This window comes from Netta rufina (assembly GCF_964035555.1).
Source record: "Netta rufina genome assembly, chromosome: 16".
NCBI lineage: Eukaryota > Metazoa > Chordata > Aves > Anseriformes > Anatidae > Netta > Netta rufina.
Window position 1 is genome coordinate 4,682,684 of NC_140140.1, and position 23,649 is coordinate 4,706,332.

A 23,649-nucleotide genomic window follows, 5' to 3' on the forward strand; every position below is an offset into this window, starting at 1 on the left:
TCCCTCAAATTTGAGGGCTCGATTTTTTTTTTTCTGAAATATATTCTACTTTTGTAGACAGATAATGTATTTTTTAAACAGATCTAATCCCACTTCAAATCTGTTTGTTATTGCATTTTGTCTTTTGATACACTGGAATGTTATTCCTCTGACAGGTTTGTTCTGTTTTGTGCTATTTATTTCAGAGGGTTTCATCACACTTTTTAAGTTGGAGGCATGAAAATGTCTTTTTTTCTGTAACCCTGAACAAGTTTCAGCCTTCTAAAAGTTATTTTTTTAGCATAAGTTCATGTATCACTCTAATTAATTGTTAATAACAGACACACTTATGTTGCTCTTACTGAAAAATATTCCCTGCTGGGAAGACAAATCAAACTTCCTGGCATTTTGATGCCCATTCAACTAGTGAGCATCTTTATTTTCATCAGATTTGGTACCAAGACTGACACAGAGGGATTTAAAATTTCTGTTCTGGGGGCATCCCTAACCCAGGGAGCTAATGAACCAACTTCACTTAATGAGTGAAGAAGCTGGTGCAGAACTGGATGAGGCCATAAGTGAACCGAGCCTGGTAACTGCGGCCCAGTTTCTTGAGGACGTTGTCTATTCCAGAGCTCCGCTGTGCTGTCAGACCCCAAAACTAGGGCTCCACGATTAAACAGTGGGAATGGAGAGGCTGAAAGACAGGCACGATGTTTAAGGTAAGATTTGGGACAGATTAGCAACAGCAGACTGTGGAAAACATCGCCTCTGTAATTGAAAGTGTCCACTGCTGGGAGATGCTCGGAGCTGTTCCAGCAAAGAAGGGTTTTCAGGATAAAAGTGGTTATTGTAGCAGGAGCCAAGTCCTCCTGGAATCAGCGCGGGCATGGATTTACCTGGGGTGCCCTGGGGGCTGTTGTCCCCTTTCAGCAGGACTGCCTGGTGAGAAGGGATGCTGATAGCCCAGTGTGGTGGTTGTGGCTGGTGCTGGGCAGGCAATCAAACCTTTGTTTGCAGCTGAACCACCAGCCAGGCAAAAGAGGAGAAAAAGGTATTAAAAATGGGGAGAAAAAGCTGGGCATTAAAACCAGAAGTGACGGGCAAATCAGTAAGGGTTGGTTTGGTTTTAAACGCAGGAAGCAATGGGTGATGACTTGCTTGTGAAATTTGGGTATTTTTTCCCTCTCTGTCTGAATGTCCCCTGAAACCCCCTGCACAGGGCCTGAGTGATGGGGAGGAGGTGGGGGAGCTGAGCACAGAGGAACAGGAGGAGGGGGGCCTTGTTTCAGAGGACAATGGTGTTGCACGTTCCTAACCCTCATGTGTTTCCATCACCTTAGTGGGGTGGTTGGTATTTCTTCTGCATTTCCCTATATGTGGAGGTGCTTTGGAAGCAGCTGAAGCATGACATGAACAGCGACTGCTGCTCAGGTACTGTGGATCATTTAAAAAGGTTTTCATGAGCAATTATTGTTGTCAGTGTCCTTAAATAGCATTTTCAAAGGCATGACAAACCCAAGGCTATTCCAATTAGATTATGTTTCTTTTTCCTTAAATAGATTTCGCAGCCCATGTTCAGAATCAGGTTATTATTAACACAGTAGCTTCTCAGTTTCTTCCAGGAACTGGACACTTAAAAAAACTACACGGTAGCATGAGGACAGGTGACAATGCCATAAAAGTGGTGTGTGTGGAACAGACCATTTCTTAACACCACTGTAGACAGAAAATAAAAATCTTCATTCAAGACATGTCTGAAAGTGCAGCTTCAACTCGGCAAAGTACAGAAGGTTTCCCAATATTTCATGCAGCACACGTAGAGTGTGTATATGCAGACTCCCTAATGCATTGCCTACACGACTCCCTTTTTACTGTAAAACGGCGAGTATCCTCCTTTGCATGCGGCTCAGCCTGCTTGCGGGTGAGGTGTTATCAGCACAGGTTTTGTAGGCCACCGTGGTGCTTAAAGCACCTTTGACCAGCCGGGCTCAGAGGTGGCCCGATTTCAGCGTTCATTATATACCCACCTCTGGACTTTGCTCGCTGTTTTTGTAATTTCTGCAGCTGGTCTGGCTGTGGATTTTTAATGATCACCATGATGAGAGCAGAGTAGGTGCTTAACGGGAACTGGCTGGTGCAAAGGTTAATTAGTTGTTATTCGTGGAGTGTGATGTCTGTTACACATCCGTGGCATCGTCATGCACGGTAATGTTTTTGTCTGTATCGGTCAAAAGATTGATCTCTCTCCTCTCTGTGTATATAAGACCATACAAAAATTAAGTCACGTCTGCAAATTTGGACTATTGGAACATTTACTTTTTTTTTTTTTTCTCCCCATTTTTATAATTGAAAGCTGAATTTTAAATAGCTCTGCAAAAGAGGAGAGTTAAAATGGAAATATGCTATCACCCTCTGAACCATCACATCACTTGTAGACATCACAACGGCTGCTCTTTATCCAAGCTCTTCTTTCAAGTAAACGTAGTAACCTTTCTCATTCTTGGGGCCATATATCTGCCTTTAGCACAAATTAAGTGCTTCTGTTCTGAAGAGAGAGGAAGAAAATAGGAGAGAAGAAAAGCCTTTGTGGTGGATTTGCCTGGAATCTCTAGAATCAATTATTCTCTTACTGCTGTTTTTTAATTCTCATTCAGTTTAGTAACACTAATCTTGATTCCTCACTGTGTGTTTACCCTCATCCTCCTACAAATTCAACCTGTATGCCTGATAATCCCTCATATAAATTCAGGTCTGTCTTTCTCTCCAAGACTGCTTTGTTTTGTTGCTCTCTCCACTTACAATATGGTTGAAAGCTTCTGGCTCTCATCATTCTTTCCACTCCTTTTGAGCTTCTTTAAAGAATTGAGAATGTCTCATTGTACTTGTAAGCCAGAGTGAGTAGGCCTGTGCTGTTTGCAGTCTTCAATAACTGGAGGTGGAAGACTGGCGTAGTGACGTGATGTCTAGTGATCATGTTGGGGATGTTCCTTTTCAATGAATTGCAACAAACAAAGCTGCAGCTGAAATAGAATCTGTCTTAGAATCATAGAATAAATAGGGATGGAAAAGATCTCCAACATCATCTGGTCCAACCGTCCCCCTACCACCAATGTCACCCCCTAAACCATGTCCCCAAGCACCATGTCCAGCCTTGCCTTGAACACCCCAAGGGACGGTGACTCCACCACCTCCCTGGGCAACCCATCCCAGTGCCTGACTGCTCTTTCTGAGCAGAAATGTCTCCTCATTTCCAGCCTAAACCTCCCCTGGTGCGACTTGAGGCCATTCCCTCTGGTCCTATCACATGTGAGAAGAGACCCCCAGCTCCCCACACCTTCCTTTCAGGTGGTTGCAGAGAGCAATAAGGTCTCTCCTGAGCCTCCTCTTCTCCAGACCAAACACCCCCAGTTCCCTCAGCTGCTCCTCACAGGACTTGTGTCCCAGGCCCTTCACCAGCTTCGTAGCCCTCTGGACATGCTCCATCTCCCTTTGGTACCTTACAATATGCAGAAGCGCCAGCACTGCGGGTAGCTCCTCGTCCCAGTGCTCTGATGTGCTGCAGACGGGTCTGCCTGACACAGCCCATGAGTGAGGCAGACAGCAGAGGGCTAGCTAGCAGGTATTCTTCATCGAGATAGGAAGTGGTGTTATTGTTAGAGGTATCTGGCTATCTGAGATGGTGTTTCAGAGGTTAGATATAATCTGGATCTGAAAACAGGGGAAAACATTATTAAGTGTGGAGATGCTTTAATAATTTGTAGGCAACTTGCATAGAAAGTGCCATGAAAGGAAAGAAAAAGAAAAGGAAATAATGTTTACAAGTGATTTGAGAATAACTGTCTTTTGAAAATCAGCCTCTAGGTCTATTAAGAAATTTTAAATTCAGTGTGCTGCCAAGACATTATATACTGCAAAGAAATTACTCTGATTAATTGAGCAGCTCATTTGAACTCATAATGCCTTTTAACCCATTATTTTTCATTATTCTTTCTGGGTTAATTATTGCTTTGAAGTAATTTTTCTGATTAGTTTTTGTTTCAAGAGTGACTTTCTGCCCAGAGGAGTTGTATCCTTTGTTGTTACAACTTTGAGACCAAATGCAGTCACTGCTAGGCTTACTTGCCCCTCCGTTATTTACACTTGCACTGCCCTGGTGGTTGGTTGGTTTGTTTGTTGGTTGACCCCCAGGTGTTTGACCCATCTGTCCCGTGCCATTTCATTTGCTTTCTCTCTTACTTTTGCTGTGGTCTCAGATACTTCTCTCTACTATGCAGTGGTGCTGCTGCTGATTGTGGTACCACTTCCATTGTGGGACTTTGTTCTTTATGGCCTCACCAGTTGGAAATTTGACTTAAATACTGGTCTTTTCCTCCTGCCTATGGCTTTTTCAAATTCCTTTCCCTGCCAGTTACATTTTTAATGCAATCTTGTAATTGCTGCTTTAAATAATGTTTCAAATCAGAGTCTGTGAAATAGGCTTTGTAGAAGAAACTTGTATTATCAGTCCTGCTTAGCTATATACACTTAATAATCATTCTTTCCTAGATGTTCTTAGTATGCCACCTCTGCAGAGAAGGTTACTTTATATCTTGCAGCTTATTGTTTTCAAATAATATATCTGTCCCCAGCTTGCTAGGTGAAAGATTGCCACTGTGTCTTCTTTCACTTAGCTGCCGTTTCTGTTTCTCCTTTTTTTTTTTTTTTTTCCTTTTTTCTGTGAGAGGTTTTGTGGTCTGATAGCATTGTCACAGTGTGTCAGTCCAGAAATGTCAATCCTCAGCTCTGCTGTGTGATACCGAAGGCATATCCTTAATCTTTCCAGATCTGTAAAGTAGATAGCATAATTTATTACTTACCTTGCATGAGCATTAAGAGGGTTTAAAGTAGATTTGAATATCACTCTAGAAATGTATAATGCTACAAATGAGTACTTGCTGGTAAGTGGAAGCTTTTTCACTTTTGAGCATAGAAGGGCATAGTCTCCTCATCAATTATTACTGACAAAAACTTGAATTTCTGCTGTTGGAATCACTTGCAAGCCATTGTCCAACTCATAGTAGCTAAACATGTCAGCTCTTCCTTGTGGACAGACGCACTTTCAGCTGAAGCAACCTTCTGAAAGATCTAACTCTGGAATACAAATGGCAGCTCTCTCCACTGGAATTCATTTCGGATTTCAAAATTCCTGTCCTTAAGTTATCAACCACAGCAGTTCCGGCTTTAATCATGATCTGAAGCAAGGGGGAATTTAAAAGACTGTGAAAGCCCCAAGAATCTGGCACGACATCAAGCCATTTTTTTCACTCGTTGCACCTTACTGAAATAGTGTGGGATTCAGGTATCTCTGCATCCACAGCAGCACAGCCGGATTAGAGTTGGGTGCCTGTGAGTGGATTACTGAAGCTGTCCCTCCTCGATGAACCATAAACCTGACTTCTCGTGGGCTGGTGAGCGCCTGTGAAGAGCGCATTTGCTCCTGCTCTGCTCTCTGCACCTCTGCAGTGTCACAAGAACAGTATCTCCCATGAATACATGGCTTATATCATGTTCTGTCTACAGGATGTTGGTCCTTTGTTGTATGAGAATCCTGAAAGGGTTGAAAAAACAAAGCAAATTAGATCAGTGCAGAAGGACTATGATCTTCAAATAGCTCTGAACACATAATGGAGTGCTGGGTGAATGATGATACCTGTGAAAGTTAGATTCATGCCACTGACCAAGCTTTAAGGGCATTTTGTACATTGTTAAGGGTATTTTGTACAGTACATGAATGTACATAAAAAGCAATTAGACGTAAATCCCTGAAAGAAACTTGGTCTGGTAGATAATGTACAGATAGGGAGTCAAGGGAGCTGTGGTCTTCACTTCTCTGTCTGTCTTCTATCATTTGCCTTCCTTATTAAGAAAGTAAGCTTAGGGCACAAAATTGTCCTACTTCATGTTAGTGCACTGTAATGGGGTTCTGACCTTAGTGGGAGCCTCTGGGTGCCACTGAAATACACACAGTAATAACAGGAGTGACCTGTTCCATCTATATCCTATTATACCGGTATCCAGCTTCAGTTACGAGGAACAATTTATCCTTGGAAATGCAGTGGAAGTCACCGCTGGAAACTGGTTATAAGGGGTTTTTGTTTGTTTCTTTTTTTTTTTTTTTCCACTTTTGATATAAGCAGTATATAAACACTGTTTTTCAGAAAGAAAATTGTACTTAAAGACATTTGTATGAAACAGAGCAGTTTTTATGGGCTCCTGTGCTCAGAAGATTTCAGGTCTGCATGCATGCCTGGTAAAGAAGAGAAGCAAAACTGAATTCTAAGCTATTAATGTCTGGAGCAGCAGAAGTCATCTTCTGCAACTGCACTAACACCTTGTAGACCTCCTGCTCCCAGGATGGAAATGTTCTGCTTGCCTATAGCTGGTGGTGGTGCAGGTGGGAGTACAATCCACCATAGCAGATTTTAGGCATCTACAAGAAAATATTGGTGGAATGGCAGGAAAACAGCTGACTTCGTGGGATTGCTTCATTGTGCGAAGATTTAAGAACTGAGACTCAGGAATTTACTTACCCTGTCATATTATCAATTCCTAGGCGCTATCAGCTAAGACAACTTACAAATGGTTGGACTAGTAGCCTAAAGGAATTGTTGGCCTTTGCCAAGATGGATAGAAAGAGTTACATAGAAGATTCAAGTGAATCAGTTACTACAGTGTGTAGGTGTCAGGATGGATAATGAGCCTTTATTCTTTTTCTTGAACTGCAGTAGTCTGGAATGGAAAGAGAAATATCAAATAAAAATGCGCTCACCACACATTGCCTGTAGTAATAAGCAACAGCCTGGCAGAATCAAACCAATCCAGGGAATTAGAGGATGGAATTGACAGCACATTCTTTTTTTTTTTTTTTTTTTTCTTTTTTTAAACATGGCTCACAATTCATGAGGGCATTCAGATGGTATGAAAAAAAAAAAGGGGGTGGGTCTGACTGTGCTGTTTGGTAGAAAGCCATTCTCCAACACCTATCATTTAGGGTCATAGGAGTAACTGCAACTCGAGTGAAGGGTAATTTGGAGTACTTCTTAGTTGCGCATCAAACAAACACATTCAGCCATTTTCAGGATAAAAATTGCACCTTTATCACTTGTTTTGTTATGCGATAGTGTCAGAATTGCTTGTGTGATGGCATATAGCTCAATTCTTGGACAGATTTGTTCTAAGACGTGTTGTCAAACAAAGATGGTAATATGCAGCTGATATGCTATTTTATTTTCATGCTCAGAAGTCCTTTTAGTGTATTTTAGATATGTACATAGAAGTTACTGGTAAACTCTTAACTGAATGGGAAAATTGGTGGACACAGCAGAGCAGTACAGCTGTCAGGGACAAAAAGCTGAAAATTACACGTGTGCTTAAAACAGCAAAGACAATTTTTGCTTTGTAAATTTTGTGTTTTCCTGTGGCAAACTAGATTAACAGCTTAGCTTTAGGAAAACTGAAATCATTCCTTTATCACTGCATGTGGTGTGTTTTCCTGTTTTGCATTTATTGTGTCATTGTTCCATATTTACCCTTCAAGATAAGATGAGAGGAGCCTATAATACGTCATTCAAGAGCTGATCCTCATCCAAGGAAGTTCATCAGCTTAGGCCCTACTCAGAACATATTGGAAAGCCCTAAATGACATGATTTGATCATGGTCACCATTGGGAATCATCTTTGCAAACAGAGTTCTTTTAAACCACACACAGATTAAAAAGTGACAAATGGGCAAAAAATAAAAAGTGCAGTGAGGCTTTCTAGTGTCTCACCAAAATATGGACTTGGTTGAAAGAAGTTGTTCCCACAAACAACTGACTGCATGAACAGAAGTGATTCAGCTTTTCCAGAGGGTCAGCAACACAGCTGTGAAAAGAGCAAAACATTACTGTCTTCTAGTGACAACACTGTTTTCACCTACTATTGCCTTTTCTTACAAAGTATGAACTGTACAGGAAGATGTGGCTGACTCCAGCAGCAAAGGTGAAGCCCAAGATAAGGCTGTGATCTCATGTAAAATGAATTCATTTAACTCCATCCGATGCAAATGTGGTATTTTTAGTAGTAGTTAAGTATATTAGGAATGTAATAAAAATAGGCTAACTCAATTTTCAGAGTAGCCACAATTCAAATCTTGCAGGGCTTTCGAAATCAAGCTCTGTGGTTTAAGATGTATCTGGGAAAATTCTGTGCAGCAAGTGGTGATGTCTGTAAATCTAAGGGATGTAACAAGCACCATGTTGAGTAGTCCCAGCAAAGGGGAGAGGGTGGCATCATGCTAGGCCCATTTATTGCATGGGCTAAGGACCACTGAAGTCAGATCATAACAAGTAAAAGAAGAAATGCTTTGCAAATCATGTTTCTAAATACACTTTATTTTTAGGTGTGTAGGATGTTCTGTTTTAAAAAAAAATTGAGGTAGAAATTTTGTTGCCTTGCCTGGGCCACAGAACCCACGCACAGAATACATTAGATGATGTGGAGGGTACTCTGTGTGCTGGATTAATGCTTATTATGTGTATAATTGCAGTTGTATGTTTATACAAGCCAGGCCTTCGGTATAGAGAAAAATACAAATGTATTCTGGTTTTAGAAGAAAAAGTTTCTGCAGATAGTAGTAGGGGATATATAACTGGAAACTCACATTCAGTATTTTGATGAGTAAGGATTGCAACTTGATTTAAGCTGCTTGGGATGAAAATTATAACTGCTATTAATCCTTCTGCTTCTGGGTGTATGCTGAATGCATCTGAACATTAAATTCCCCAAAACAGTATAATATTGGAAAATATTAGTCAGTTGCTTTACATGTTTTTTTTATACCCTACCACTGCTCTGAAATATCTGGCATTAGCTGTTATTAAAGGCAAAAAGTTAGGTTAGAAGGTCTATTGCAATTTAATTGCAAATATATTTCTAGATTTTCAAATGAATATGAAAACTGAATCATTGCGAGATTTTTTATTTATTTATTTATTTTTTACAAGTTCTCTTTTTATCTTCTTCTTCCTCTCCCTCTATCTTTTAAGGAGCTTCCACCCAGAATTCCAATGCAGTGGAACCTGAAAAGCAAGTGGACAGCACAGTGAAAATGGCTGGAGTTATAGCTGGGCTTCTGATGTTTGTTATCATCCTCTTAGGAGCAATGCTTACCATCAAGAGAAGGTGAGTTTCTGCTTTGCCTCCATCTTGGCCCTCCTGGCTAGAGTGCTGCTATTTTAATTGGAACAACAAGTTTGGCAGACATAAATCATTCCATTTGTATTACAGGGGGCAGTACTTAACATATATTTATGTAATAACACCACTAAAGTTGCAGTCCCAGAAGAGATGCCTGTTCTGCCAGATACTTTATCACAACAAAAGAATGGTTGGTACTCCAGAGAGTTAATGATCCAAGAGAAGGGACAGCAAATGAAAATGCAGGGACAAGTACAAAAACATAATGAGTCAATATAAGCAGGCATAAGAGCCCAACACAGCTGTGCTCCAACAGAAGAAAAGAATTCTTTCTTAACAGCCAAGAAAAGTAATGTCTTAAAATGATATGATCGGGGGTCTTGTTCCCAAGCAAGTCTTGATGAGACACTTTTCCACACAGCGATTCCTTTGTGGCCAGTGTTCAGCTGGAATATTATATGTTGCAAAGGGTTGGAAGTCCTTGAAAGAGTTAGATTTAGTTTATAGGAGGATGAAACTTTAAAAAAAATCATGTATGGTAATGAAATTCATTCAAACAGTTCATTTCATGTGATTTTCTGTGGACCATTTGCATTTATACTTTGTAGAAGGCCATTGTAGCAGTTACTGTTTGAAGAGCTCCACATTTACAGTGCAGTACACTGATTCAGCAAACCACTTAGGCAAGAGATTTTCTTAAGAAAAGGATGCATTCTGTATGTATTTTTACCAATTGCATTTCTGAGGTGAATTGTACTTTCTCAACGGTAATTTGATTCTACATGAAACGTGAGCTTGCTAGCCTGGCGGCCCCTTGCCTAGGGAGCGGGTAGTGTTACACGTGAGAGCCTTGATGATGTTATTTGGTCTGCTGCAAGGAGTGAGGCTTGGCAAAACAAAACTCTGCTCCTCTACGATCTCTTATCTCTATGACGAACAGTCACATGTATTAGCCACACAAAAATAGGAGTAGCAGTTAAATCTAGGTATGATCTCCTCTGTAATAATTCAGGGCAAATGGAACAATTTTATGATACAGATGCTGGAGTGGAGGGCTGGTATTCCCAAGGACCTTGGGAGGCTGGAGAAATGGCCTGGTTGGAACCTTGCAAGGTGTAGCAAAGGCGAAGGGTTGCATCTGGGATGGAGTAGCTCCACACAACAGTACAGGCTGGGGTGACCAGAAGGCAGGTTTGCAGAAAAGAGCCTGGAGGCTTTGGAGGACAAGTGGCACACAAGCCAGCAGTGTGCCCTTGGAGGCAGCCAGCTGGGCAGCATTAGCAAGAGTGTAGGCAGCAGGGTGAGGCAAGGGATTATTCTCTTGCTTGCTGCTGGTGAGGTTGCTCTGGTTGTACTTGTGTCCAGTTTGGGGAACCTCAGTACAAGAAGGGTGCAAGTCCAGAGGAGGGCTACCAGAATGGCTGGGAGCTGGAGATTCTCCATCCTTGAGAAGTTCAAAATTTGACTTGGATAAAGCCACGAGGGGCTTCCTGTAAGGGAAACGAGTTTCAGCAGAAGGTTGGACTCGATTACCTTTGAGTGGCCTTTCCAAGTGATGTGATTCTGCGATTTTTCAAAACCAATCACATGCATACATACTGACTACTGTGAATTTCTATTGAATTAAATGGAGGTGTGGATAGCCTACATTTTGAATCCAATTTTCGTTGTGTGCAAACACTTGTGATTTTGTGGACAGATGTGCATGCGTTTTGTAGTCTTGTCTACTGCAGTTTTACAGTATAGAGGTCTCTGGTTCCAGTCTCCCAGGAGCTTTTCAGTTCATAAGCAATGAAAATTTGATATCTCCAATTAAAAACAAACAAAAATCAGAAAACTGGTTTCAAGAAAAACTGACCTGGCTTTCTGGTAATGCCCAGCTCTCATCCATTCCTGTTACCTTCCTAAACACTCCTTAAGAAAAGCTTTTTTTACAGCTTGAAAAGGAAGACATAAGGAAAGCTGTCATGATGTGCAGAGTAATGCCACATCTAAACATCCTGGTGTGTTTCACAAGCTATTAAGAGTTGATAACATCTTTCATTTCTGTCCCACAATGTGTTATTATTATAAGTCATGTATATTGCTGGGCAGAAAACAAATGATGATTTTTCATGATGACTAGAAATTCATTATTTGAGAACAGTCTTTCTTGTGGTGCAGCCTGCCAAGAGCTAAATCAGAGAGGTGAGGATACTCTTAGGAGCCCCCACGCTCCCCTCTTCTGAATGCAAATAGGCAAAATCACTGCAGTCTGTAGCTCTGCCTGCTTGCTGTCATTTGCGAAGTTACCCACTGGAATAAACACTATTATAAGAAATAATCTGGCTCATCGACTTTAAAACCGTTTCCCATTTAGAAGCTATAACAGTGCATGGAGAGGTTTGGGAGGCTTGTGCTCTCTCGGTCTGCGTAGTGTGCCTCCATATCACTGATGAACCTGCTGATCGTATCGGTTCTGGGTTTCCCTTGAATGGGTACCACCAGTCGCCTCAAATTGAGGCTTGGAGATGCATGTGGACAAGCGTTCCCTGAAGATTAACTTAAGCCTGCCAGGCTTATTTTGTCTGTAACCTAATGTGGTTTGGGGCCGGATTTTATAAAAGGAAAGGCCGCTTTGGGCCACAGATTCATCTGAATTTCTGGGGGAGCACAACGGAAAAGTTGTACTCTGAGAGAACAGCTTAACAACAGAATTGTTCTTTTTCTCTTTTACAAGGAGAAGTGTTAGGAGCTTAAGCTCTGGCATTCGATTTTTGCATTAACCTTACTTGAAAAGAGATCTCCTTTTCAGTTCACTGAGGCTAATGCCTCTGTGTACGAGACAGCGTTGTCTTGCAAGGCAACAATGCAGAAAAATAATTTAATTAGACAGACTTGAGGCATTTCCTTCAAACGGAGCTGGAAAATATCACAGTGGCATTTGTTCATGGTTCAGGACATTATAGTTCATTGGTAATAGACACAGACATGGATATCCTGAATGAAGTGGTTCGCTAACCGGTACAAAGACCGATACAAGGGGAGAGATTAGAAGAGGAGGAAGCACTGAGAAAGAAAATGATCTGAGATTAGGATTGGACAGGTCATCAGAAAGTGTGGGACACCTCAAATCACTATATTTTTTGAGCCTTTGATATGTAACATGGTAACAAATGTTTCAGTAGAATGCATTTCAAAATCTCGAGCAACCGGGAAATTTCTGCGAGCTGCCAATATTTCGTGGGGTTTAGTCAGACATGTGAAGCTAAATTAAGCCAGCGAGAAAGTTTATACAGTGGACGATTTGGCTTTCATTTTTGCATGTGTTTGTCTGTAGTGTTTTAGCTGAACCTTGGGATCGTGTAGTCTGCTACATGTTTGCATGTGTGTATATCTATGTTGAAAATCTGTGTATGTAGATAGAGTTCTTTTTTTTTAAATGGCTGTCCTACAGTATTTAAAATTAAAATTGTGAACTAAATTTGTTTGCCTAGATTTGGGGACCCACTGGCTACATGAGTTACATTTTTGCAGCTCCAATATTACTGTATGTATAAGGGCATACAAATTCCTGCGGTGTAATTGAGCCCGTTAATTTCCAGCATGTGAGTTGGTGATCATTTGAACACTGCCACTTCCTTTCATGAGCAGATAGATACAGAATACCTTGAAATACCTTATTTTTGTTGTATCAAGGTATGGCTAATACTCTAAGGAGCTTGTTTGTTTGTACTTAGTATTAATTAAACGTATTTGCGCAAGAGATTATATAGGACTGGTTAGTAAAAAAAAAAAAAAAACAAAAAAAAAAAAACATGATGAAACAAGAAAAACAAGGCATTTATAACCTTCTTTGTGGAGGAAATACCCTTTGACTTTGCACCCCAGAAGGATTAGATTTTGGTCAATTCTGATTTCATCTGGACAGCCTTAACTCCTCTGTAATCGTGACTCACATTTCCCTGGAGTAAAGGATGTGACACTTTTCAGGCTTGTGTGTTTGAGTGGACAAAGTCTCTACTGACCCCTTTAAGTATAAGACTGAATAAATTGGATCAGACAGCCTGTCACGGGTGCACTGTAAATAAATTTCTTTAAACTGCTGTTGGTAGCAAAAAAGGAGATTTGGGGCTATGTAGGGTCTAGGATTAGCGCCTTCTATGAAAATTTAGCTCCTTATTCTTGATTAGGATTTAGATTGTTACCTTAAAATAATTAAGTAAGACTCAAGAGTCTCTTGAGCAGAACATATCCAAGCTATAGGGTGAAATTACTGTAGGGATATTTGCACGTTCAGAGACCCCTGTCCTTTCTGTGTCCCTACTGAAGAGAGGTGGTAGGCAGGCTCTTCAGCTTGTGTTGTACATTCTAGGATCAAGTCGTGTTTTTAGTGATCCCTAATTCTGACCAGTTCTAACAGCTTTGAAATATTCTCTAGGAAGTCCTTTTCCTAGGTTGCATGTTATGGGAGAATTTGAGCCAAAATGGCATGTCCAATTCCAAAATAAAAACCTCCTTATGTTTGCTTTCCTCTGTTTCCTGTCCTTACAGAATAAATCTTATGTAGCTTTCCTCAGCAGCCTTGAGGGATATGCAGCTTTTTATCGAGACGTGGGTCTCTTGCGATCACACATGCCCAGTGGCTGAGCATGAGAAAAGCAAAAAGTACAGCGAGATGTTCAACAGAGAGACTGCAGCTGGGAGGGCTCTGTGAAACCTGACGCTGGTGTAGCTGAGGAGTTAAATTAAAAAATATTTTGGGGTGTGTAGGGGAGTGGGTCTAGCTGTGTGGGCTCTCATTTCCAACATCCTGGTGATTTTCTTTTTGCTAAGAGGTTCAGAGGAGCTCAGAACTACACAGTGTAGCTCAGTGGCAATCGCTACACCATAACTGGTGCAGTGCTGTCATGTGCAGAATTTCTGAGTTTCAGGGGATTCTGGCATTAGGTTAACAATATATTTAGGTGTATCTTGGACTCAGTCATTCAAGTAAGCTGGGATTTATCAGGAATCTGACCTGAATTTCAGGTCTATAGCAAGGGCCACCACCACAGACTGTGTCATTTCAGCGTAATCCTCTCATACACCTGTAGTCAGCTGTTTCTTCCCAGGGGAAACCTCTTCATGGGACAGCAGACTGGGAATGTATGAGGAAATGGGGCAGGTTGTGTTTCTAACAACAACAAGAGAAATACCAATTGTGCAAGTTGTGATATGCTCAGTCAGTGCATAGCAAAGAGAGCAGTTGTGCCCAGAGAGTAACCCTGCTGAATCTAGCTTCCACGTGTGCTTATGAAAGTTGTATTCGCAGCAGCCATAAAAGCAAACACTCGAATCCTTTGTCTATCCTTGTAAGCATTTCCTAGTATTTGTAGTCCCTTGAAGTCCCTTCAAAGATGGGACTTCAAAATTATGTAAAAGGTTGAATTTTGTTTCTCATTGTTTTTCTCCATCTTGACTGTGACTACCACTGTTGAGGCTGCCTTGTGCCTTGCTGTTAATCTGTAATAACGTGTGCTATATCTGTTGCAAAAGAGCATTTTTAGATAAGCTCTTCTTAAGTTATAAAAAGGGAAGACATCACTGTTATAACTGTTATAACAAGTTATAACTGGCTGGCAGGACTCATTTCATGTTGCTGTGTAAAAATGTTCTGAAATCACAATGATGCAGAAAGCTAATACATAACCAAGGGATCATCTATAAATATGTAGTGGTGTTTGAATTGTTAATGATCTATTTGCATTTTAGAGTTCAAAGCTTTGTTTATCATTGCACAATTTGTTCATTGTCTAAACATCCTGAAATTGAGATATTTTTACATTGCCATTTTACTACTTGTTATTTAATTGATAGCACTTAGTTAATCCTTTCCATTCCAAAAATCTCAAAGCACTTTATAGGCAAAGGTAAGTCTCATTATCTGTGTTATTGACATGGCAAAGTAGAGGAAGAAATTGGTGAAGGGATTCATTCATGTGTGTGATGTGAGTCAGTAGCAGAAGTGGAAACGCACCCGTGTGCTCTGTCTTCAGTTTGGCATGCATTCCTCAGGACCTACACCTCCTAACAAATGTTTAGAAAAATAAGAAGCTCAGTACCAGTGGCAGCACAAATACTTTATATTTTCTTTTAATAATAATAACAGTAAAAATAATAAAATAAGAATACAAATAAAAATAATAAAATATGAATAAAAACAATAAAAAAGAGGTCATATAAATCTAATTATGTATTCTTCTTTCTTTTCCTATTTTGGATATTTTGTTCATCTGACTGGCCGTCAATATTTAGAAGAAATGCATACTCCTACTCCTATTACTTGTAAGTATCTAGCTGGGGACGATGTTTCTTAAGCATGCTTACTGTGGTAATTTTGTGCTTTGTTGTATTCTTTTCTTTTATATCTTCTTTAACCATTTCATCTTGTCTTTCCAGCAGCTTGTGTTTTATTTTTCTTTCACGCTACTGTACTTACCCTGTTTCACCATTTCATCTTTAACTATGCCTGCAACCACAAACATCCATAGATTTGTCAGTTATGATTTATAGATGTTCAAATGCTAAAAAACAAATACAGAATGTCCCAAATGCACCTTTTTTAATTGTCCACTATATTTAGCCAGACTGCAGGGAAATTCACACCTGAAAGGGGAGTTTCTCAGGTATGGATATAAGTATTTTAAAAATGCAATGTTTCTGGCAATTAGGACTTGATCTCAGCCAATATCCCTGTTCCTGGAGCTGCCAGGTTCTGAGTGCCATTTTAGACCCATGGATGATGAAGCAGTTCAGATTTTCAGATCTAAATCACCTGTCCTGTCCTAATGACAATGCTGCATAATTAGGGCAGTTAAGGCACGTGAAAATGCTTCACACACCAGTACTTTCTGGAGCCATCTGTTACCTAAAGGTTGAAGGGCTGGAAAGTAATCAGGGCCAAGCTGTTGCTGCCACGATAACAGTTGTCTGAGGATCAGGAGGAGGGGAGGACTGGATCAATGATTTGAAGAAGGAGTCCTGAAGAATTGAGGTGGATGCCTTTGCTGTCACCAGAGAGTTGGGAGGGATGGAGAAGGCAACTGTTACTGCTGAGAGAAACGGGTCTCCTCTCCATCTCTCACAACCATCAGCCGTATTGCCCTCAAAAGCAGCAACCTGTCTGACTTTCTAGGGCTCTGGCATAGACAAAGTTGTCAAAAGGGCCACGTGTGTTTTGCCAGGGCCTCTGAGCCTGCCACCCTGGAGCCTTCTCCTTTGGCTGTTTCTGCAGTTCATCTTTGTCTTGATCTTGTGCCTTTATCCTGTGAATTCATTTGGAAGTTGTTTGGTAGGTCAGTGAAATTAATGCATTTATGTTCTACCATTTTAGTGGAAGTTGACTTCTTATTCATGAGAGTCAAATTTATATCCATCCTAAGAACAGGGCAAAGAAGTATTAGGATCCCTATTCACCTGTTAGAGTGGTTTTGCTTCTCAATGACCTATCAAGAAATAATTGAAAGAGGAACATTCACGAGTTGCGAAGTTCGTAAGGACCCAAAAGACACCCTAGTGACACTTGAATTTGTCCAGTTATGTAACTGTAAATGTGGAGTAACTCCATTTTCTCTAGATTCCACGCTAGTTCACCAAGAATAGAATTTGACCACAAATGGAAAGATTTCAACAGAGGTTTAACTTAGTGTTAAAGTAGAGGACATTTTAGCATATAGGTGCTACTAGCTAGTTGCAGTTATTGCCACAGCCTTTCCATGTTTCCCAGGAATATCAAAAAAGTTCTGTCTGCGCTGTTTTACTGTTATTTCCTCACAACCAGTCAGCACCATTGCCTGAAAAATGCGGTCCCCATTTCACCATTACAATTTTGTCTTTTTCCTGCAGGCAGTATATGGTCAGAACATTTCCTGCCTTAATTATATTTTGAGATGTGTGCCTTTAAAAAAAACCTTGAATCACCTTCAGAGCCCTATATTACCCCTTTTTACAACTGCACCACAATGTTGCTTTAGGTCGTCAGCTGAGGATTACTCTGCAACAGAGAAAGTAAAGCTGTTCTTAAGCAGTCTCTTTGCCTTCCTTTGGTGGCTTCTGTGGATCATGGGTTACAGGAGGTTGACTCAGGAAAAGTGAAGAGGCTGCAGGTAACCTAAGCCTGAGGTTGAAGTGAAATTCACCAGCAGCAGAAGCAAGTGGCAGTGGGCTGCAAAGATTTAATAAAGCAGAGGTACACCACACAGCATATCACAGCACAGGGAAGCCAGAGGTGTCATCAGGCAAACTTACATGTTCATAGCACCTCACTGAAGCACTGAATGGAGATTTGAGCTCAGGATGCAGAAATCGTGGAACTATCTCTAGTGCTGCACCCAAAACTGTTTGCAGAGAGCTTATTCTTAGTTCCGTGCTTACGGTGTCCCAGGTACCACATCAAGCATGAGCTCTGCTAGCTGGAACATCTCTGTGGTAGAGGGTAACACACGAATAGTTGTACACGATATATACTTCCAGCATCAAGTTGTGCTTGGCAGTATTTGGGTTTGGATTGGCATTTGGCCTGTACGCTGATCTGCAAAACCAGACTCTTTATTTTTCTCCCAAACAATTGTCAGCATGTGAGGGACATTCCAATAAGTCAGGGAAGAAAGCAGGAGAATCCATCAGGGAGCATAAGATGAAGTTTTATTGAGTTTCATGTTTCAAGTTTCACATGAAATAGGGTGTTTTATTATGATTGCAGATGAAAATCCTAAATTGCTAAGGATTGTGTAATTCTTAGCAAAAGCTGATAGAAATTGCTACAGCCTCTTATGAACAGAGAGGTTTGATTTAAGTTTATTTGAAGTGTTGTGAAAATAAGAGCAGCAATATGTATATATAGAGATTTTTTTAATAGAATTGGCTTCCATGCTATGACCTTGTCCTGAAGCAAAATTGAATTCAATGAGTTAACAGTATTGAAAAGCAGGTTCTCAAATAGATCTGTTGGCAGATCTTTAAACACAACTATATGGACTACATCACTTTATTTTTAGCTTCAGTTTCTGGACTTCAGATTTCTTGTTCTTTGAGTAATCCTTGTTTGCATTAGGGTAATTCCTTTTACCCCTTTGTCATCTGCTGCGCTGCCATTTCTTCTTCTTAAGGAACCGTAAATCTCCAACCCCTAACTCTTCTTAACAGTTCTTGATGATATATCTAAGCCACTGAGATTTGAAGTACTCACTGCTTCAATGAGACCATCAGAACTACCCACTTATGAGAAGCTTTTTCCAGCTATTTTGTGCATATTGGATGAATTATTATGGGAGTTTTGTATGGCGACACTTCATTAAAAGCTGCCTACAACATATGGGAACAGATGTTATTCTGACTGAAAGAGAAGGCCATAAAGATCTTTAACACATATAAAGTGGAAATACAAACCCAGGAAGCCCCTGTTCCTCTCTTGATAAGTCATCATGCAGGGCTGACTTCATTTTGGGTACTTCAGTCTACCCATCACTAGAAGTTAGTAGCAGATGCTTTGAAATCCTTGGACAGAATTTGCTGTACCAATAGAGTAGGCTAAGTCCTCATGGTTTTGTGATAGGAAAAGAGAGATGGAAAATTGGAGTTCCTGTCCTGATATGCTCCTTACACCACTGTCACCCTGGTGAGGCATGAGTATTCTGAAATACTCTGTATTTACACCAGTACAAATGTTGCCTGGATTTTCTACACAATCGCTCTCTCTGACACATTGCATGCAAGTTTAATGCATTGTAAGATACAATGTGCTGTATAACAAAACAACCCATCCACCTCTGAAAGTTTTTTTTTTTTTATTTTCTTAGATGAAGCTATAAAACATAGGCAGCATTGCATCTGCTTTAAAGGAGGTTTTGCATTTAATGACAGACACTTCTTTTACAACAGTATTTTCCATTGCAGCAACGCTTATCAAGGCTTTATTATTTCTTCAGCAGGAAAAGGAGTGGAAATGTTTTATTTTCTGTGTGCAGTTGTTTTTTGTTGTTTTCTGTTTGTTTGCTTTTTTCCTTCTTCTGCTGAGCTGGGCAATGGTTGCAGACTGAAATTTAATCAAGAGTGCTAACAGACCATAGAAGTGTTTCTGGAAATTAGTAGATTCATGTATATATTGCAAATGCTGTTTAATGTTATTTATAAGAAAAGGCACTCAATAGCCAATACATTGCTTTCCTTTGTCCCTGATCTGGCCAGAGTACTTCAACTCTCATTGTAATTTCATACAAGCTTTAATTGTGGTGGTGGTTTCAGCTGGGAGTTTCTCTTCATGGGACAGATTCCGTCCAAGTTAGCAAGCTGAATTTATACTTGCATTTTCTGAAATAACAGTTTGTGTTGAATTTATTCCCACCGCCTGTAGGACATTTGAAAAGAAGTAAAACATTGAATTTATTTATGAGTATGCCATTGTATAAATACCTACATGCCTAAAGATTTCCATATATTTCCCTGGATGGTGGGATCTGCCTGCACAGGTCATCTTGCTAAATCAGAATGTTAAGAAATTGTTTTTCTCATTAGATACTGGAAGAACAAAGTCATAAATCAGTGGCCATGGCCTAATTAAAGCAAATTTTAAAAGAAAATTCAGGAAGTATGTGAGCATTTATTTAAACATGTCTGTGAGGTGAGTGCAAACTTCAGCTTTGCAGAGGGCTGTGCTTGCTGACTGTTTATATCAGTATATTCTTCTGCGTGGCTCTCGTGTACACTTGCCTTGTCCAAAGTTGATATTGTTGTGAGCAAAGCTCTTCCACAAACAGTGATTAATTCGCTCAAGTAAAGCTTAGAGAGTGTAGCCCTCCATTTTCCCTGACGCAGAGTTTGTATATGCAGAGGTAAAACTGTTCAGATCATCTTTGGACTTATACCTACATTGCAGCCCTTTCTCATGTCAAGTAGCGTTTGCCTTGTAAGCAGCAGTGGCGCAGTCCTCACAGCCTCTGCCTTGGTGAATTCCTTCTACTCAGGCTTTGCCATGGCACACACTAAAGAAGAACAGGCAAAACTGACTTTGTGCTTTCCAGTGTGGAGGGTTTGCCCTTACAGAGGCTGTGAAAACCAGTGAACTGCCTGTGCCCTTAGAGCAGACGCAATTTCTGAGCTTTGCTCTACAGGAGGCAGAAAGGGAGCGTGCGATGTGCTGTGGTTTTAAGCATGAAGGTGACAGTGCAGAGTGCAGGAACAGGGAGAGACACCCACCTGCCTGGCTGTCAGAAGATTTCACAGCCTACCTGCCCAACCTGCCTGAGTGCTGGGCAGTTTCTGTGGTGTATAGTTGTCCCAAAGTCTAAAATGAACTCCTTTTCCTGTAATATAAGCCCATTACCTTTTCCCCCAGCCCCTATAGACTGGGAGAACTTTCCTGTGGTATCCTCTCATGGATTTGAAGATTTGTCAGCTCTATTCCATCATCTTTGCTCTAGATGAAAGAACCATGCTTCTTTTGGCCTTTGCTTGTAGGTCATGTTTTCTAGATTTACCTTTCATGTTCTGCTTTTGTGTATGTACCTTTGGTACACATCTTTTTGAAGTGCAGAACTGGATGCTGTACTGCAATGGGGGCTTTACCGCTCCTGCATCAGAGCAAAAGGATTACCTGTGTCCTGCAGACCACACAGCCATGTATAATCCCTGCCTTATTTTCGCACCAACATGAAACTGTTCTTTCAAGCTGAGCGTATGATCTAGTACAGATCAAGGGGGCAGAGATCCTCTTCAGTAGATCTGCTGTTTAACTAGGGCTCTTAACTGGGTATTTGCATGGTTGGGCTCTGCCCCATATTTGTGCAGGTTCCATAATAAATAGTGTGTGTACTCCCAGCAGGCTGCTGCTCACAAATATCTAATAGGAATTGTATTTTGTAGCTTTCTTAAATTGCTTATTTGAAATGAGGGCAATATGCAATTTTTGTCTGTAGGAGGAAATTTCATGTTTAACTTACATACTCTATACCTAATGTCTAAATTACCTGTGCATGCAAATCTACATTATAGTATATATAATCCATCCTTGTGAAACATCTAAAATTAAATCTGTCAGCGTACACGTACCAGAGCTTTTTAGGAGTGGCAGTTACAGATTTAACATTCACGCATGTAAAATTGATATAAAAATTTAGAGAAGAGCTGCTTTTAAAAATATAATCCTTAAAGTTTACCCAAGCCTCTGCAAAACTGGAATCTGATCCTATGAATTCTTCTAACTGAAAATATTCCTTGAGTTTTCTGATCAATGCCTATGGTAATAAATGCTTTTAGCTTGATACTAAGTTTGAATTCCTTGACTGTTAAACTGGAAGCCCCACAGTTTTAATATAGTGTTTCAGCATTTTATATATATTCACTGATGAGTAGAAGTTTCAAAAATAGCTAAATCAAATCTCCATCGTAATTTTTTTTCTAAATTTGCATTTAGTTTAGGTTCACTGCTAATAGCTCTTGTCCTTGCTTTAGTTGGGTCAGCTTCAACTGCCTGATTATGCAGCTGGTTTCATTTTTTTTTTTTTTTTTTATTCTGCTTTGAGTATCTTTCTGTCTCATCACTCCTTTGTGTGTATAATGCCCATAACCATCATCTCTGCATTTACAAACCCTCTTGAACTGAAAAGGGTAACCCAGTAAACCCCATCCATGGATTCTTGTTTTCTTCTTGGCACATTTTCCTTATGCTTAAATGTAAACCAGCCATTAATACCGCCATACTCACATTTTGACATTTCAGTCTCTTCACCCTATGTTGATTGTATCAGACTCTTCTTCCAAGTATCTGCCCAGTCCTTTATTTCTTCCCCTTTTCAACTGCATAATGCATGAGACAGAAAGTGTCTTCTCGGTGCCTGGTGACAGACTGTGCTGGTTACATGCTCGAGGCAGCCTGCAGCTGGCCTGTGATTGACACTAATGCACTGATAGCAGTTTCCTCGGGATGTTGCCGTTGTTGTGTTTAGGGGAAGCTGGTCAGTAAGGAGAGCAGGAGCCGTGTCACTGATGCAGCTTGTCAGTGATTCACAGAGATCTCTTGAAGTGCCCTATTTTTGGAAACAGCATTTTCAGATAAATGCTTTTCCAATTCCAAAGACATTTTGACATGCTGGCAAATAAACCTCTACCTAGCCGTGGGTTTAAGTCACATCCCTAACATTCTAGAAAGTGCTAGTCATTTGATTTTATAATCCTTTCTATGAATTATAAAGATGGTAAGGACCAAATAGGCTTAGTCCTGTGCTGCCACTCTATCCAGACACGTAACTGAGACAGAAAAGGCACATTTAGAAACTGAGAGCCCCTTGATGTGTCTGGCAAGCTTAGCTCTGAAATCCTCAAAAGAGATCTGTCTTCCTTTTCCCTCTAAATTTAGATGAAGAATTTTTACATTCTTGGAAGAGAGAGGAAGAAAGGTGGAAACTGATAACGCCATGTCGAAAGCAAATTGTAGCGCTGTCAGATGCCAAACAGTTTTCCGTGTGGCTTCTTCTGTGCACTTCTCTCTGAACTTGCATCAGCTTCAGCTGGTCCACCTGTGGGCAGCCTGCGCAGAGAGGCTGCCGTTTGTGCGTGCGAGTTAGGTCGAGAACTTTAAACTCATGTCACCTTTTCTTTTTAGGCATTCAAGCCAATGTTTTAGGGGCCTCTCTGTCTTCTACAGGACCAGGTAGAACTGCTTTGCACAGGGCTTTTGTAAGCAGGCCTTCGGGGACTCATGGGCTTGGGTTTGGGGTGATTTTTTTCCTGCGTAGAACATGCAGAAATGTTATTGCTTGTCCACTGAAAGAGAAGAGGAGTTTGCCAGCTCCAGCTCTTTGTAGCTTATTGGCATTTCTGAAAAGAAACCGAGCAATGGGACTTAGAGGTAATTACTGCCACAAATAATTTAATCTGGATTTAATAAGGAAGTCACCCTTTTTGACTTGCTATTTTTAAACATCAGTAGTGGTAGTGTGTAATGGCTCACCCCAGCAGTCCAGAGTGCTTGTTATTAAGGACTTGTGCATTTTGGATTAGTGCTTCCCACTGAGAAATTTTAATTCCTGTTGCCAAAGAATTCACATAGCCATGTATGATTAGCAAATCTAAAGGATTAAAATAACTGCATAGGAGGGTTAATACACTCCAAGACTATTGTTGTTACCTCAGGTACCACAGCACAAAAAAAGGGGGCTCACATGGCTGTAGCTCATAGCTAATAAATCTGGCTGTGCTAGCATTGCTATGTACTGGAAGCAAAGCTTTTAACATCATTAAACACCAGCTTTTTGCTTCATCATTCAAAGCCGGTTCCTCTGTTTGCATCTTCATCTACAGAAGTGGATACATCATGGAGATTTTGTGAGATCTAAATATGCACTCTATAATTACGTACCCAAGTTGAATAGCTGTGAGTTGGAACTGAAAGCACAATGCTGAACCTCAACTGGCTGAGCAGATGAGAGAGATGTG

General features: G+C 40.5%; 1 protein-coding gene across 1 annotated transcript in view; it reads left to right on the plus strand.

Annotated features, from left to right (window-relative positions):
• The window catches only part of PTPRT (protein tyrosine phosphatase receptor type T), a gene marked incomplete at both ends in the record, with an annotated part of 444,837 nt that overhangs the window by 368,084 nt on the left and 53,104 nt on the right, over positions 1–23,649 (plus strand). Inside the window, 3 exons of the mRNA XM_084296820.1 lie at positions 9,048–9,183; positions 15,475–15,504; positions 22,817–22,864. Of these exons, the coding sequence (XP_084152946.1) occupies positions 9,048–9,183; positions 15,475–15,504; positions 22,817–22,864 (214 nt within the window). The remainder of the gene's footprint in view (positions 1–9,047; positions 9,184–15,474; positions 15,505–22,816; positions 22,865–23,649) is intronic.